General features: G+C 40.3%; 1 protein-coding gene across 1 annotated transcript in view; it reads left to right on the top strand.

Moving 5' to 3' along the window:
- LOC121148039 (LIM zinc-binding domain-containing Nebulette-like) overlaps positions 1 to 13,908 on the top strand; it is a 194,551-nt gene extending 180,643 nt beyond the window's left edge. Inside the window, exons 4-5 of the mRNA XM_040968017.1 lie at positions 11,535 to 11,642; positions 13,836 to 13,908. Of these exons, the coding sequence (XP_040823951.1) occupies positions 11,535 to 11,642; positions 13,836 to 13,874 (147 nt within the window). The 3' untranslated portion in view covers positions 13,875 to 13,908. The remainder of the gene's footprint in view (positions 1 to 11,534; positions 11,643 to 13,835) is intronic.
- Positions 13,909 to 15,508: the final 1,600 nt, after the last annotated feature.

Here is a 15,508-nt window from a genome sequence, read left to right as displayed (position 1 = left end):
GATGAAGAAATTAATTAAAATTCACTTTATTATGTATTTAGAGTATTTGCATAGTTGAAAATGTACATGCAATTTAAATATGTGATTTGAAAAATATTTGAAAGGCAAAAAGAGACAGATTCAAAAAGAGATCTATTGTTGGTTACTTTCCTGTTGTCTACAACAAGCCAGGGCTTGAGCCAGGCCACAGCTAACAGCCTGGAACTTAGATCTCCCATATAGGTAGAGAGCCAACTATTACTTGAGCTGTCAGCCATTGGCCCTGGAGGCACACATGATCAGGAAGGAGGATTGGAAGCAGGAATGGCTCCCAGACCCCAAATGCTCTGATATGGGATTCAGCTGACCCACACACAGTGTTCTAACTGCTGGGCCAAATGTCCATGCCTGTTTCCTTTTTAAAGTTAAGAAACCTAACATCTGATAAACTGGGATTGTGAATATCTCTGAAAAACTGACAAATCTATATGTATCACCAAGAGCCTCTGCAAATGTAGTTGAAGACTAATTTAAGGTTTTGAAATCTGTGAAAAAATTTTAATGCCGCCTAATTACATGTAAAATGGTCATTAGAGTTACAATTCTATTTAATTAACCGTAAATTTTAAAATGGTGAGACTAATTTATAAAAAAAAAAGCAATTCTACTCTTGAGCTCATTTCTTGCATTTAACATTAATTAAAATTAACTTCACCTTAAAAACAAAAGCTCTTAATCAGATTTCCTTTGATAGTATTTAATGCTCATGCATCACTGGGAGATTAACAAGTACAAAACTCCGCCGTAATCCACCTTGAAATAGCTGTAATCCTGTAATGTTTGCATGGTGCCCAGCAAGGCATAGTGTGACACAGGAAGCACAGGGTCCGGTGCTCCAGAATTTAACATCTACACAGTCATCCAGTAGGGTGTGTGATGGGACACTGCATCTTGCAGACCAAGTTCAGCATTTTATATGTATTTTTTTGTCACCATCATCATTATTTGAAAGACAAAATTGGAGGTGAGATAGAGATCTATCTGATGGTTCCCTCCTTAGATGGCTGCCATTGCTATGCCTGGGCCAGATCAAAGCTACAAGCCTGGGGCTTCCTGTGGGTCTCCCACATAGGTGGCAGGACCATTTTCTGTTGCTCTTCCATATGCTTTAGCAGGAAGCTGGAGTGGAGGTAGAAAGGTTGGGACTGGAACTGGCACTCAAAATGATGCTGGTGTTGGCAGGCAGTGGCTGAATGTGTTGCATCACAATGCTGGCCCTGCTTGTAGGTTTAAAATAGAAATCTCCCTGTGAGTTATGATCATCTCAGGAAAGGTTGTAAGATGGACCATTGATTTCATTGTGTCAGAAACTCCAAAATACATAGAGTAAAGGACTCGGTGCGACTGTAGGTTTCAGGCTTGCCATAAACACAGGATGCCAGGCGGCTGCAAGGCTAGGCCTTGTGTCCTGCTTACACGTCTGCCTCGGGAGTGTCTCTCTACCCTGGTCTATTATAATACACACCACGCGCCTCCTTCAGCTCTCACTGGTGAATCTTTGTTTGGAATCTTCTTTACAAACATTTTTTCATACTTCATGACTTGTGTTTTCTCTGCTTTGATGCTTCAAGTCTGTTTGCTGATATAATTATACAGTATACTAGCATGAAGAAAACTTAGCATGACTGATGTCACTTTCTGCATAGGGATGTCCACTGCCTAGATCACTTCCTATTTATGAATGTCTCTGGGTTTTGTTCTTACGTGGATGAAAATGTCAACTAAATTACTGGTTATCCCATTGTTTTCTTCCTACTTGTCATATTTGTTTAGTCTCTGAGTAGGTGAACTTCCCCATCTGGGGTTTTAAGATTGTGCTTCTGCTTTCTTTGAACACATTTGCATTGTAAAACATTTTGAAAAGGGGACTGGCTTTGTGACACAGTAGTTTAAGCTGCTGCTCAGGATAGCTGTGTCCCATGTGAGCACCGGTTCCGTTCAAATTCCAGATATTCCACTTACAATCCAGCTTCCTTCAGTAGACCTGGGAAGGCAGTGAATGATGTTTGAAGTACTTGGACTCTTGACACCCATTTGGGATACCCAAATGGAGCTCTGTGCTCTTGGCTTTGGCTTCACCCAGTGCCAGTCTTTCTGGCCAGTTGGGTAGTGAACCAACAGATGGAAGATTTCGGTCTCTCCTTCTTTCTCTGTCACTCTGCCTTTCAAATTTTTTTTTTTAAAGATTTATTTTCATTATTTTTTCATTGGAAAGGCAGATATACAGAGAGGAGAGACAGAGAGGAAGATCTTCCGTCCGATGATTCACTCCCCAAGTGAGTGCAACGGGCCGATACTATGCTGATCCGAAGCCAGGCGCCTCTTCCGGGTCTCCCACGCGGGTGCAGGGTTCCAAAGCTTTGGGCCGTCCTCGACTGCTCTCCCAGGCCACAGGCAGGGAGCTGGAAGGGAAGCGGGGCTGCCGGGTTAGAACCGGCGCCCATATGAGATCCCGGGCGTGCAAGGCGAGGACCTTTAACCACTTGCACCACCGCGCCGGGCCCCAAATTGTTTTTTTTTTTAAACTGGCTACATATAGAAGAATTCAGTACAAGTACAGGTTTTGTAGCCCCCTGAGAAAAGATCAAAGGTGCAGCTTTCATCTAGGGCACCAGTCATCCAGAAGCTATGGAGTCCATCCCCTCATGAGCAGATCTGTTCCCTACTCCCAGGAAGCTTGTGTTCCCAAGCTACTTCCAGCCAGACATTTACCAGTACTCCTGGCTTTTGCTCTGCTCAGTGCAATGTGTCTGAGATTCATCCTTATCCATCCAGAAAGTAGAAATCCACTTACTACCAGTTCAGATTATGTTGCAGTGTGTGAATACACAAGAGCTTATTCATTCTCTTGTGGATGGATATTTGGGCTGTTTCCATTTTTAAAGATTATTTATTGGGGCTGGTGCTATGGCTAAGCAAGTAAAGCACCAGCAGGGCCAGCATTCCATATTGAGTCCTGGCTACTTCACTTTCAGTCCAGCTCCCTGCTAATGCACCTGGGAAAACAGCAAAAGATGGACGAAGTACTTAGGCCCCGGCTCTCATGTGAGAGAGACCCAAAAGAAGTTCCTGGCTTAGGCTGGCTCTGGCCCAGCCATTCTAGCCATTTGGAGAGTGAACCAGCAAATGGAAGATCTTTTTCTCTTTCCTTCTCTTTCTGACAGAAGAAGAGAGAAATAGAGATCTTTCTATTGGTTTGCTCCCCAGGTGACCACAACCATGCAGGCTAGGTCTGGCCAAAGACAGGAAGAAGTCTAGATCTATATTCATGTCTCCTGCATGACTGGCAGGAACTCAGGTATTTTGACTATATTGTTCTGTGTTCCCAGACACATTATCAGGGAACTGGACCAGAAGCGGAACACCTAGAGTTTGAACTGGCACTCATATGGGGTGTTGATGTTACAGGTGGCAGATTAACCTGACATGCTACAGCACTTACTTCAAGTTGTTCCTGTTTTTACAAAAAAATGCTCATCTATTTGAAAGTCCGAGTTATACACACACACACACACACACACACACACGCACGCACAAATACGCAGACATGCATGCACACACATACACACACATGGTCGGGAGGGCAGACAGTGGGGGGAAGGGAGAATCTTTCGTCCATTGATTCACTCTCAAGATAGCTGCAATGGCCAGGGCTAGGCCAGGGCAAAGCTGGTCTACCTTGTGGGTTGCAGGAGCCTGAACACAACTTGGTCCACCCTCCAGTGCTTTTCTGGGAACGTCAGCAGGGAGCTGAATCAGAAGTAGAGCAGCTGGGGCATGAACTAATGCTTATTTGGGATGTCAGTGTCACAAGCAACAGACTTACCCACTACTCCACAATGCTGACTTTCAATTTTTTTTCTTTTTTTGAAAGAACAGAAACAATGCACTCATGAAGTATTTGTCTGGGTCCCTGAGTGGGGACCCAGTCTGGGCTGGATTTTCCTGCAGAGAATCTTAATTGATAGGCTTTCCTATATGCCCACCTCCGACCTTTCTGAGTCTTGTTCCTGTTTATAGTTTGCTGTTGAACCATTTATCAGTCTCTGGTCCCCATTGGTTTCATTCATCAAAAATGGCTATTCGTTAACAATGGCCTTTATCCTTAATGATGTCTCTTTTCTTCATCATTTACATTTTATAATGATTATTATAGTACATGTAACATTGGAGAAAGAGGGTTTATATCTGTGTATTCACAATTTGATTGACAACTCTGCTCACCATTCTGCTTTATAAGTATTCCTTTTCAGGCCCTACAAGTCTTCCCCCCTCCCAGATATAGATTTATACATGTAATAAATAGACAAAATAATAAGAATAATTTATAAAGTGCATCCTGGGCAGCAGTAGGAGATGGCTCAAGTAGTGGAGTCCCGGCCAGCCACTAGGAGACCAGGAAGGAGTTCCCAGCTCCTGGCTCTTGCCTTAACCAAGTGCATTGCAGACATCTGAGGTGCAAGGCAGTTCAAGGAGATGTCTCTCTCTGTATTTCTTTTTTGTCACCTTTGAGATAATAACAGATTAGCAAAGTCTGTATCAACATGTATACATGTATGTAGTCGTATGTATATGTATATATTTGATATGTAATGCTTATATGTAGTTATGATTATACTGTGATATTTATGTTTTAAAATCTTTTAAAAATATTTTTAGTATTTACCACAATATGCTTTTGTGAGCGTTGGGGTTTTTCCCTTCTCTTCCCCTCTTCCTTCCTCACCCCACCCCTGCTATCATTCCCCAAATCATAACAGTAGTATAGGCCCTCAGTAACAGTTTCTGCTGTTTCACTGTATTATGATGTGCTAGGTATTGGAAGAGATGGAATATCTAGTAACAGGCATATTGAATGAAGTCAGTCAGTTCTCAAAGGACAGATATCCTATGTTCTGTCTGATACAAGACAACCTTTAGGCAAACTACCAAATAAATAGATCCAGGTAACCAAGTACATGCACATACTGTCACAGATGAACAGTATAATGGAGACTAGCATGGAAAGTAATGTTACAGCATGCATCTCTACTTCCAAAGAAAGTAGGACTCTCATTTTGACATGTAGATATTTATTATTTTAAAATATTTATTTATTTGAGAGAATGACGGAGACAAGGACAGAGGACTCTTGCATCTACTGGTTCATCGCTACAGCGAAGGCTGGGTCAGGTCAAAGGAGCAAGGAGCTTATTATGGGTCTCCCACAGGCTGTGGGGGCCAGGGACTTGGGATTTCCTCTGCTGCTCTCCAAGGCAAGTTAGCAGGGAGCTGATCTGAAACTGGAGCAGCTGGGACTCAAATAGGTGCCTGTATGGGATGCTAGCACTGCAAGCACTGACTTAACCCACTATGTCACAGCACTGGCCACTACAGTGTGATATTTGAACACATATATACAACATAAACTAATGGAAATGGATTCTTAAATCTTTCCAGCTCCTTATCATTTTTCTAATGTTTGGAGCCTGGAATGTTTGCACCAAAATAGACTTACCTCTGTTTTTTTCTATCTCAAAGTGAAACTGAATGATTTATTTGTGCTAAATGAATGGAAATAATGTATTCAGAATATACTTCTTTGTACACTGCACGTGCTCACTCTGGGGAAATAAGTAGTCATCAATGTTAATGTGCTACCGTCTTCCACACTTGTTTTCTATCAAGCAGCGCAGTGTCTGGTGGTCATGATGTCGTGCCGTGTACTAGTTTCCACCTGATTTTGTGGAGCATCAGAATGTGCTCATTCCATCTGACTGTGCTCTGGGACCTGTTCACCCACTTTCCTCTCCCCCCGCCCGTGCGTCCCATTCTCAGCCTCTGCAGTCACTGTTTTCCTTCATGTCTGCTTTGATCAGCTTTCCTGTGTGAGAGAGAACGTGTGGGATTTGTCTTTTTGTGTCTGGCTGCTTTTATTGTACATATTTGCTGGTTCCAAGCATTTTGCCTTAAATAACAGAATTTCTTTTTTTTTTTTTTATGGTTGAAGAGTATCCCTGTGTATGTGGTATGTGTGTGTACATACTATACTTTTTAATACATCAGGTCTTGCATATCTTGGCCATTGTGAGTGGTTTCAGCCTTTTAAAACTGGGCCAGGAAGCCCGATTCCCACACTCTTCCTCTGTAGGAACTCATAAGTGCATCTTGTTCATGACTTCAAACAAAGCACCACTGGCGCACCCACTTTGATGAGGTGAGCACACCTGAGAACCAAGGTCTTGAGAAGTGAAGCGAGAAGGAAGCTGACACTGCTTGATGCCCTTTGAGAACGTGACAGCCTCTTATTGTGTTTCAGGAGTCACTGATTTTCACCGTTTAGGCATTCCTTAATGGGCAGCAAGTCACAGTTCTTTATTTTCTTGTTCTTTTTCTGTAACTGATGGTAAGGAATATGAGAGAAATCAAGGGAATAAAGATCACAATAAATATTCACTTTAAATTCAGGTCTTTGGATTCTTGATTCGGGGTTCTAATTTGTGCTATGAGAAGATAGCTATGTATATATGAAAGCTCTTTAAAAGTTAAGTAGATCGACTTACAAAATAACTTTATTTTTGTGCAAAAAGTTTAAAATCCATTCACGTGTGAAAAGGTTTTTAGAGGGGGCCAGAGCCATGACTGAACAGGCTAATCTTCCACCTTCAAGAGCCAGTTTGTGTCCTATCTGCTCCACTTCTGATTCTGCTTCCTGTTTGTGGCCTGGAAAAGCAGTGGAGGGTGACCTGAGTCTTTAGGACATTGCACTCATGTGGGAGACATGGAGGAAGCTCCTGGCTCCTGGCTTTGGTTCAGCTAAGTTCTAGCTATTTTGGCAATTTAGGGAGTAAACTAGTGGATGAAAGATTTTTCTTTGTCTCTTCTCTCTATATACATTTGCCTTCCCAGTAAAAAAATGTATCTTAAAAAAGAAAAAGATTTTAGAAAATATCTATGATGAAAAACAATGCATTGATTTCAGAATTTTTTGCACCAAAATAAATGACTGTTAATTAAATTTCGACAAAATTCCTGAAATGTTTTGTTTCAGTGTTGCTATTTCCTGTGTAACATATTCTTTAAATTCCTTGAACTTAATGTGCTTCTCCTTTTTGGTAAGAAGCTTTATAATGAGGTTTCTGAATTCTGTATCACCCATTTTCTTGATGTATTCTTCAGCTAACTCTGGGATTAGCAAAGACTTTTGCTCCTTTGTATGTCAGTCTTCAGTAATATTGATTGTGCCTCTGTCTCTTCTTTTGATCTTGGTCATTGTACTTCTATTTAGCAGATTCTTCTTTTCAGGAAGGTTTCTAAGCTCTGTCATCCACAGGTCTACAGTTTGATTTTGCTGATTGCAGTTGGTACACAGCTCTTTGTTTGCAGTCACTTGTGCCGTTCGCTCCGGTGAGTTTCAGGTCTGGACTCTTGTGTTCCATCATGGTCTCCGCAGCCCCAGCTCCTGGCTCACCATTCTCCACCTCCTGTGACACTGTGCTGAGGCTGTACTGTTGTCTATGCAACCTTTCTCCCACTTCTGTTTGGAACAGTTCCTAGGATTAGGGAGACACCAGGTTTCCTGTATAACTAGGTTGTTGGTGGTGCTGATCTTGTTGGAACCTGCAGGCCATTAGGACTAAGAGCCACCTGGACCTGTTTTGACCTGTTGCATGCCAAAGTTTGTATTATTTTCCCTGTGGGACCAGTGCAATGTACTGAGCTGGAAGTGAGGTTGCTCACAGCTCAACGCATGCACAGCTCAGTGTTTTCTCTTCAATCTCAGCCTTTGCCACACTCTACAATGTACTGAGCTGGAAATGAGTTTGCTCCCAGCTTAGTGCATGCACATTCTCACCCCAAAAACCTGTGCCTCCCTACACAAAATGGCACCTGATGCAACCCTGGTGGGATCTAAGCTGTGAAAATCACCCTGTTCCACACAGCCTGTTTGGGATCTGTTGTTCTCTCTGCTCCTGGTCGAATCAAACAAATCAGCAGGACATGCAGTTCTTTGCCTGGGTTCTCCTGTTGAGGTCCCGGGAAACTCCTTCCCATCTGGCTGCTGGCAGAGCTCATATCACTGCTTGCTGACTGCCACTGGGAACAGAGCAATGCCACACTGTTGTCTCTGCTGCTTTCCCATGTCTGTCAGTCTCCAGGTGCCCCTCTGCTGTTGGCCTGTCCTCTCCTACTTCCTGGAATGTGCCCTCACTGCTCTGCCCTGGCTAATGTTTGTCTGTTTAAACACATCCTTAGCCTGTTTCACCATTTTGATTCTCCAGAAAGTTTCTTGCACAGGTAATACATGCCATATATAGACACTAATATATGTGTACAAACACATACATGTATGTATTAATGCAGATATGCACATGAATAATGTCAGCACCATATACAGACTTTTGCATACTTGTGCAATATAATGTTCTCATTTATACACACAGAATGTCAGTAATACATAAAATGTTAATGTTGGCATTGAATATTTGAAGTAAATATGTTATTAAGTTGCTTTTTTTCTATATTCATTTTTATTGTAAAGGTAGATCAGACTTCTAGAGAAATTGGGGTAAAGATCTTCCATCTGCTGGTTCACTCCCCAAGTGGCCGCAATGACCAGAGTTGTTCTGAACTTAAGCCAGAATCCAGGAGGCAGGAACTAGGAGCTTCTTCTGGGTCTCTAACATGGGTGCAGGGATGCAAAATTTTGAGTCATCCTCTACTGCTTTCCCAAGTCATAAGCAGGGAGCTAAATAGAAAGTGCAGTCTCTGGGACATGAAATGGCACCTGTATGGGATTCTGGCACTTGCAAGGTGAGGATTTATTCATTGAGGCATCACACCAGGCCCTAAGTTACTTCTTAAAATGTAACTTTTAATAAAGAACATTTGACTTTAAGAATCCATTTTCAAAGTGACTTGTCCAATTGTGTAGGAGAATGAGAGGCTCGCTTGTTAAGTGAGTTGTTGAGTCAGTGCATCGGAACACTGTGGCTAGTGATTTCAAAATCTGAACCAGGTCAGTGCGACCCAGCTGAATCTCTGTTCTCTCCTCTCTCCACTGCATGCTCTAATCAGACAGAGCTGTTTCTTTCCAGGGTGTGTGACTCTTCTCTTATCCTAAATCTGAAGGCATAGTCTTTCCTCTGTGTCTCTCCCTGTCCTCCTTCCTTCCCTTCTTTTCCTTCTCCCCCTCTCCCATTTCCTCTCCTACCCTTTCTTTCTCTCTCCTTTCTCTCCTCTCTCCCTTTCTTCTTTCTTTCTCTCTCCTATCTCTACTTTGTCTCCTATCCCTTCTTTTTCCCTTCTTTCTCCCCTAGTAGCTGTGGGGCTTGTGATTCCTCTGTGATTCTTTTGAGCAACCCTCACAAGCCAGATGTGTTAGGTTCTGGGTGACAGATGAGTCAACCTTTAACATTAGCCTGGGTGGACAGAGGGGATGTGAGTGGATGGGTGTATGGGAAGAGGAGGACTGAGCAATGGCTGTGTATGCTAAAGCGCTTCTGGATGGGTTCATTCTTGACTCTAATTGACTCTGCTGGTGTGACATCATTAAAAAGGATTTGGAAACTTCTAAACAGTGCAGACCATTGTGAGGGAGGGGAATATCTGGCCAGCGAGCTGTGTTAGAGCTCCAAATAATCACTTCTGGCCCTGCCCAGGCAGCCACAGGTGGGTCTCAGGAATTCAACAAATCTGTAGCAGAATAATTTTAAAATTGATAACTTTGCATGGCATAAGAATGATGGTATGAATTTTGTCAGAAATTTGCCATCCCTCATTTAGAGAGGTGACTGTGCATGTTTCCTAAGGTTCCTTTACTATTTCTTGTGGACGTGGAAAGGAGTGTTGATTGGCAGGCAGCTCAAAACCTGTGGTTCCAGAATTTAATGATCTTTCCTTTTACTTCGTCCTCTAGAAAGGGCTATACAAAAGTTCTCAAAGAATATAACACGAAGCATTCGTGCCTGTGCCTTCTCTGAAGCTAGTGTTTAAAGATCTTAGGGTTTCACTTACAGACCTCTCTTCTCCCATCGTCATGTCTTGCTATTGCAACCTTGTCATAATTCTTCTTTTTCTCATTTTACTATGCTGCACCCTGGTGCTTACTACTAGCAAAGCTAAATGGCTTCCTGCTTAGTTAGGCATAAAACACTGAGAACGTGCCTGTGTGTGTATCTTCACACACGCTGGGTGATTGAGGGTTAGAAGGCAAATCTCACTCAGCATTTTGTATAGAAGAAAAAATATTGTAGCTTATTTGACCTCTTATTTATGGAATAAAGAAATGGGTTTAGCACTTTTGTAAGGTTAAATGAAAATATGGAGAGAAAATGAGATATTCTTAAGTTAACAGCAAGGAGAAAATCTAGATCTCTCTATTCACTATCATCAGGGATTCTTTTTTTCTTTCGAGCTCTTCTGGTGAAAGAAAATCCTCCAGTAGCCTCAAGGATAACACTGCTTGAGAGAGATGATTATTTAAATACAGATGTGCCTGTATAAAAATAGTCATCCCATGTACAATTAAGCAAACATGTCAGTTTTCAAATGTACACTGATAGCTGCACTTATAGAATCATTTTTTATGTGTTTCACTCAGTTTTAATGACTGCTAACTTGGTGCTTGGATTTGTGAATATAAAAATGAAGATTATGTGGGTGATCAAAATATATTTCTGTGTGTCTTGATATCCAGCCATAGAAAACAAGCAACATGTAGCAACCATTTCAGTCATTAAGATGGGAGCTATTTCACTGCTGTGAGGCGGTACTGGCCTTAGGCTAGTCCTAGGAGACTTAGGACTCTTAGGAAATTTAGGTGCTTCAGTCCCCTAGGAAACAGGGAAATTCAACTCTATTGCAATGTAGTTGAAGAAAAGTGTATTTTAAATACTGAAAAAGGCACCTCAGCACATAGAATACCAGAACCTATATAACATTTTTCATCCACAGAAGTTGCCAGTTTAAATGAACATTTTCATAAACATCTGTGAACCTGACCGTGGGAACTACAGCCCTGTGAATTCCCATGCAGATGCTTTCCTTATGGGTCAGAACAGAAGCTTCTTAAGGACAAGCTCTTGCCTGCTGAGTTTGTTTGCCTCCTCTGAAGGGAACTGTAGGCTCAAAATGATATGTTTGCACTGGTGAGACAGCAGGAGAGCAGATGTAGCTTCATCTGTGCCATCATTTACTTCTTTTGTGGTAGTGATATTCATGGTGTTAATACTGATTGCCAGTACATGCATTACGTGGATCTATTAAGTAACTGTTGTTATCATAACCATTTTACAGATGGGAACACTGAGGTATAGTGTGGCTAAGTAATTTTCCTAAGGTTGCGCAAAAACTCTGCCTGCAGATGAGCCAGTCCAGCTCAGCACTCCCTGATCTTACTGGGCTTTCTGCTGAGAGCTGAATTTGTGGGCATTGCTGCCTATTCTGTAGCTATGGGGCTTGTGATTCCTCTGCTTACCTTTTCTTTTGCTTTTTTTTTTTTTTTTTTTTGTTAGGTCAAGTATAAAAGAGATTTTGAAGAAAGCAAAGGGAGGGGCTTCAGCATTGTTACGGACACTCCCGAATTACAGAGACTGAAGAGGACTCAGGAACAAATCAGTAACGTAGGTGCCCGTTTTCTTCAATGACATGTGATCGCCTGAGGTGTGTTTCTGGATGACTCAGATTGGAAGAGTTGGAATGCAGTTGTTGCTGTGGTGTGCAAGAGTTGTTCAGTGTACTCACAAAATATACCGTCTTCATCCAGGGAACGTTGACCCTCTCAGTTCATCACAGTTATCTGGAGCCTTTTGTTTAGTTATGGTAGATTATTCTCTTGTTCCATTAAGTGATTCTCAGCTCTTGAGTTCTTCCAAAACAGAACTTGGGATTTAAGAGGTAATCTTTTGCTATATATATATATTTAGTCGTCTTGAAAACTATTACATGAATGCTTGCTAATTATATGTGTATATAATGCCTTAATTTAAATTGCTTGAATATTGGTTGAACTCCTATATTACAGTTGTGTTTTAAAATGAACATGTGTATATGCAATTACTTTGGGTCTGAAAGCTTGTTTGGTGATACATTTTCTTTGAAAAAGAAAATTGGAGCTAGTAGAAATACAAAGCCCCTAAGGAACAAGGGTAATTCAGTGCTCAATAAAGGGTAAGTGTATAAACAACTCCTCTTAACTTTAGATTCATGCATGGCATTTTTTTTTTCTTACACCATGTTATATGAAGTATCTCATAAGGATTTTCCATAAACATTAGCCCACTGTTAGATATACAATAGAAAATATGAAGATGGACAGCTGTATATGTGATATAAATGTGTAAGCAAACGTACAAAGTTCACACTTTCTGTCAGAACTGTATTTTGTATGTCAGCTGTACAGTTGCAAAAATGTGTTTATCTAGATGTTCTAAGTGAAGTCGCCTTAATCTCCAGGAAATACTGAATTACCAAAAAAAATTGGCCATCATCATGATATATATATGTGTGTACATACGGCTCTCTAAGGATACTTCAAAAATTTGTGGAAAATGGAATTAAAAGCTAAGTTTCAGGGTAGGAGTTTGGCACAGTGTTTGAGCCTCCATTGGGACACTCACATCCCATGTTGGAGTGCCTGGGTTTGAGTCCTGGCCTGGCTGTCCATTCCCACTTCGGACTAATGTTACACTCTGGAAGGCAGCTCAGGTACTTGATCGCCCTGTCCCCTTCAGGGAACTGCATAGTGCTTTGGGTCGCTGGCTTCAGCCTGACCAGGTTCTGGCTATGGAGGCATTTGGGAGAATGAACTGGCACATGGGAGATTGTCTCTGTCTTTTCTGTCTGATTCTTTGTCTTACAAGTAAATAAATGGATACATTTTAAAAAGATTTGTTTACATTGTACAATGAATTTTGAAATCCATGCATATAAAAAGCCTTAAAAATGTAATGAAAGTATATTATGAAGCAGTTATTCATGGGTCACAAAATCTTTTTGGTAGCAAAATTTATCTTTTAATTTCATTTTCCATGAATATTTTCAGGTACCCTAATATACATGCACAGATATAATTTGCAAATAAATTATAGGATATAATTTGAGAAAAGGCCCTTTTTTGAAGTTAAAAATAGTTATTTCTTTCCTAATCTGAATTTTCTTTGCAATGTTATGTGAGAAACATTGGGTGTACATTCAGAATTTCCTTAATTGTAATAAACATCATAAATAATTACTCCATTAAAAAAATGGTTAATTGTTGCATAAAATGTTTTGGAAGTGGGAAGAGGCCACAGCCAAACTATTTTGCCATATTCCCTAAGGTTTACTCATTGCTTGATCTTTAATTAAACATATTATATTCATAAAGATTTTTTCCATTTAAAAAAGTGTTGAATAATAAGGATTTATGATATTTGTCTCTTGGTTTTTCCAACAACCTGCCAATCGGTACTGAAGATCTTTTCTCACTATTCTTCTCTTGAATCACAAACCTCTTTCTGCTTTTAAAAATGCAAATTAGATTTATATTCTACCAACAATTGCCTCCAGTAATGTTTTTTCCTTTGGATTGTTTTTGGAGAATGTTTTCCTTTAAAATCAAAGCAATTTTGCAAAAAAAAAAAAAAAAACAAAGCTGTATCTTAAATCACAGAAAATGGTTTCAAAAAGAGCTACACATTTCTACTTAAGACATCATGTAGCAGCTTATATAAGGATTGCAGTCTATTCTAAGGTAAGACTTTTAATTGATATTCAAATTAAGTCAGCATTCAGTTTAATTAGATAAGAATCTCACTAACCTTTATCATTAGCAGGAATATACATTTTATTCAATACCAGAGGTCATTTGCTGATCCATTCTTAATTATGCAAAAAAATCTTACAAAACAGGTATGTATTAATCTCTTTATCATATACATAGTAGTATTTATAAAGTACCATCTAGATGAAACCTATGTAATTTAGACAATACTGATTTTTTGAAGCATGTGATTTAGATGACATCTTAATATAAAAATTTTACAGTGCCTCAATATTAGCAATCATGGGAATCTTGCAAGCCGTTATTTTGCCCATGAGGAGGTATGTTAATGTTTAGATAGCAGTAAAAAAAAATGTAGATTTCATAATGATGCTATTAGGTAATCCTTTTAGGAAAGAAGGGAGGCTGTTCAGCATTGTTAGTGCTGGTGAGTTCATTATTCATTTATAGAACTACAGCTTCATGAGCTGTTTCCGTCACCTTACTGGGTTTCTGTATTGTTCAAGGTTCTTTTTCTATAAGAAACGTGGGTTGATCTTAGAAGTGGTACTTTGACTAGTGGAAGCCAACTGAACAATATTGGCTGAAACCCAGACAGAAATTTTTGACAGTGACCTGGGATGTGCCTGTTTGAGAAGAAGGGGGTAAGAAAGTGTTTAGACTAGAAAGATCCAGAATCTTCCTATTGGGAGCTGACTTGGTCTCAGAATGATGAAGGATTTGTTGCTGTGTACCTTGAGTGAAGCTACAGGTTTCATATTGGTTAATGTAGGAGAAATTAACCTGGTCAGGAGGGATCTGCATCTTTATTTTCCCCCATAGTTTCATTTTCTTATTTGTTTTTAGTTTATCTTTGAATATTGTATGGCTTTTTCTAAACTGCCTTTAATCCCCTTTGGATCAAAGAAAGTATAGAGACATTAAACAGTGAATTTGATGACAAGTGCTAGGTGTTTGGGGTAATATGTTATGGCTGACTGGACATTTTTGATTGCTTGTGTCTGTGTCAGTGTTAGGAAATGTTTTCAGCTGCTCTCATGTTCTTTGGTCTACGTTTGAAATAATTTGAAAATGCCCACACAGTCTGCATATGTTACTGAGGTGTGGGATAAAATGGAACTGTAAATTTCAAATTGTGTGTAGTGAATGAGGTGACAGAGGGTTTACCCTGCCTAACTCTCCTCTAGTGTTCATAATGACAGCATGTTGAACATGGGAGATTTATTAAGTACTGCAATTTAAAATTCTTCTGCTATGTTACCCCTGCAGTGTAACTCCAGAAAGAAAAGAGGCAGGGTTCCAGAATTTACTGAATGGTTGGACAGAAGCAGAGCTTAGCTTCTAAAATGGAGAGGTATTTTTCTTTCAATGGAATTCCAAATAATGCCTTTATTTCATTGGATAGATTAATATTCATTTAGAAGGTGACTGGTTGCTTATGAAACAGTGTTGGGCTGGGGAGGCTTTTTAATAGGAACTCAGGAAATTTAGAAATTGAGCTTTTGCTCAAAAGTGTATCTCCAGCCACATGCAGCCTGACAACCTCTGTGGACAGTGCTAAGCACTGTGGGCCTTCACATTTTCTCAATCAAGTCACTTAATTGCCATCCTTCTCCGTCCTGTTTCCTAATTCTCAGATGTAAATTGAGAAATGGCAGACATGACCTTATCTATCACTGCATTTAAAAAAAATAATATGTTAGGAAAATGTTCTTATGACACTGT

The sequence above is a fragment of the Ochotona curzoniae genome, unplaced genomic scaffold (assembly GCF_017591425.1).
Source record: "Ochotona curzoniae isolate NIBS_2020 unplaced genomic scaffold, NIBS_Ocur_1.0 scaffold_4683, whole genome shotgun sequence".
NCBI lineage: Eukaryota > Metazoa > Chordata > Mammalia > Lagomorpha > Ochotonidae > Ochotona > Ochotona curzoniae.
The sequence above is the reverse complement of the archived record's forward strand: the minus strand, read 5'-3'. Positions and strand labels throughout refer to the sequence as shown.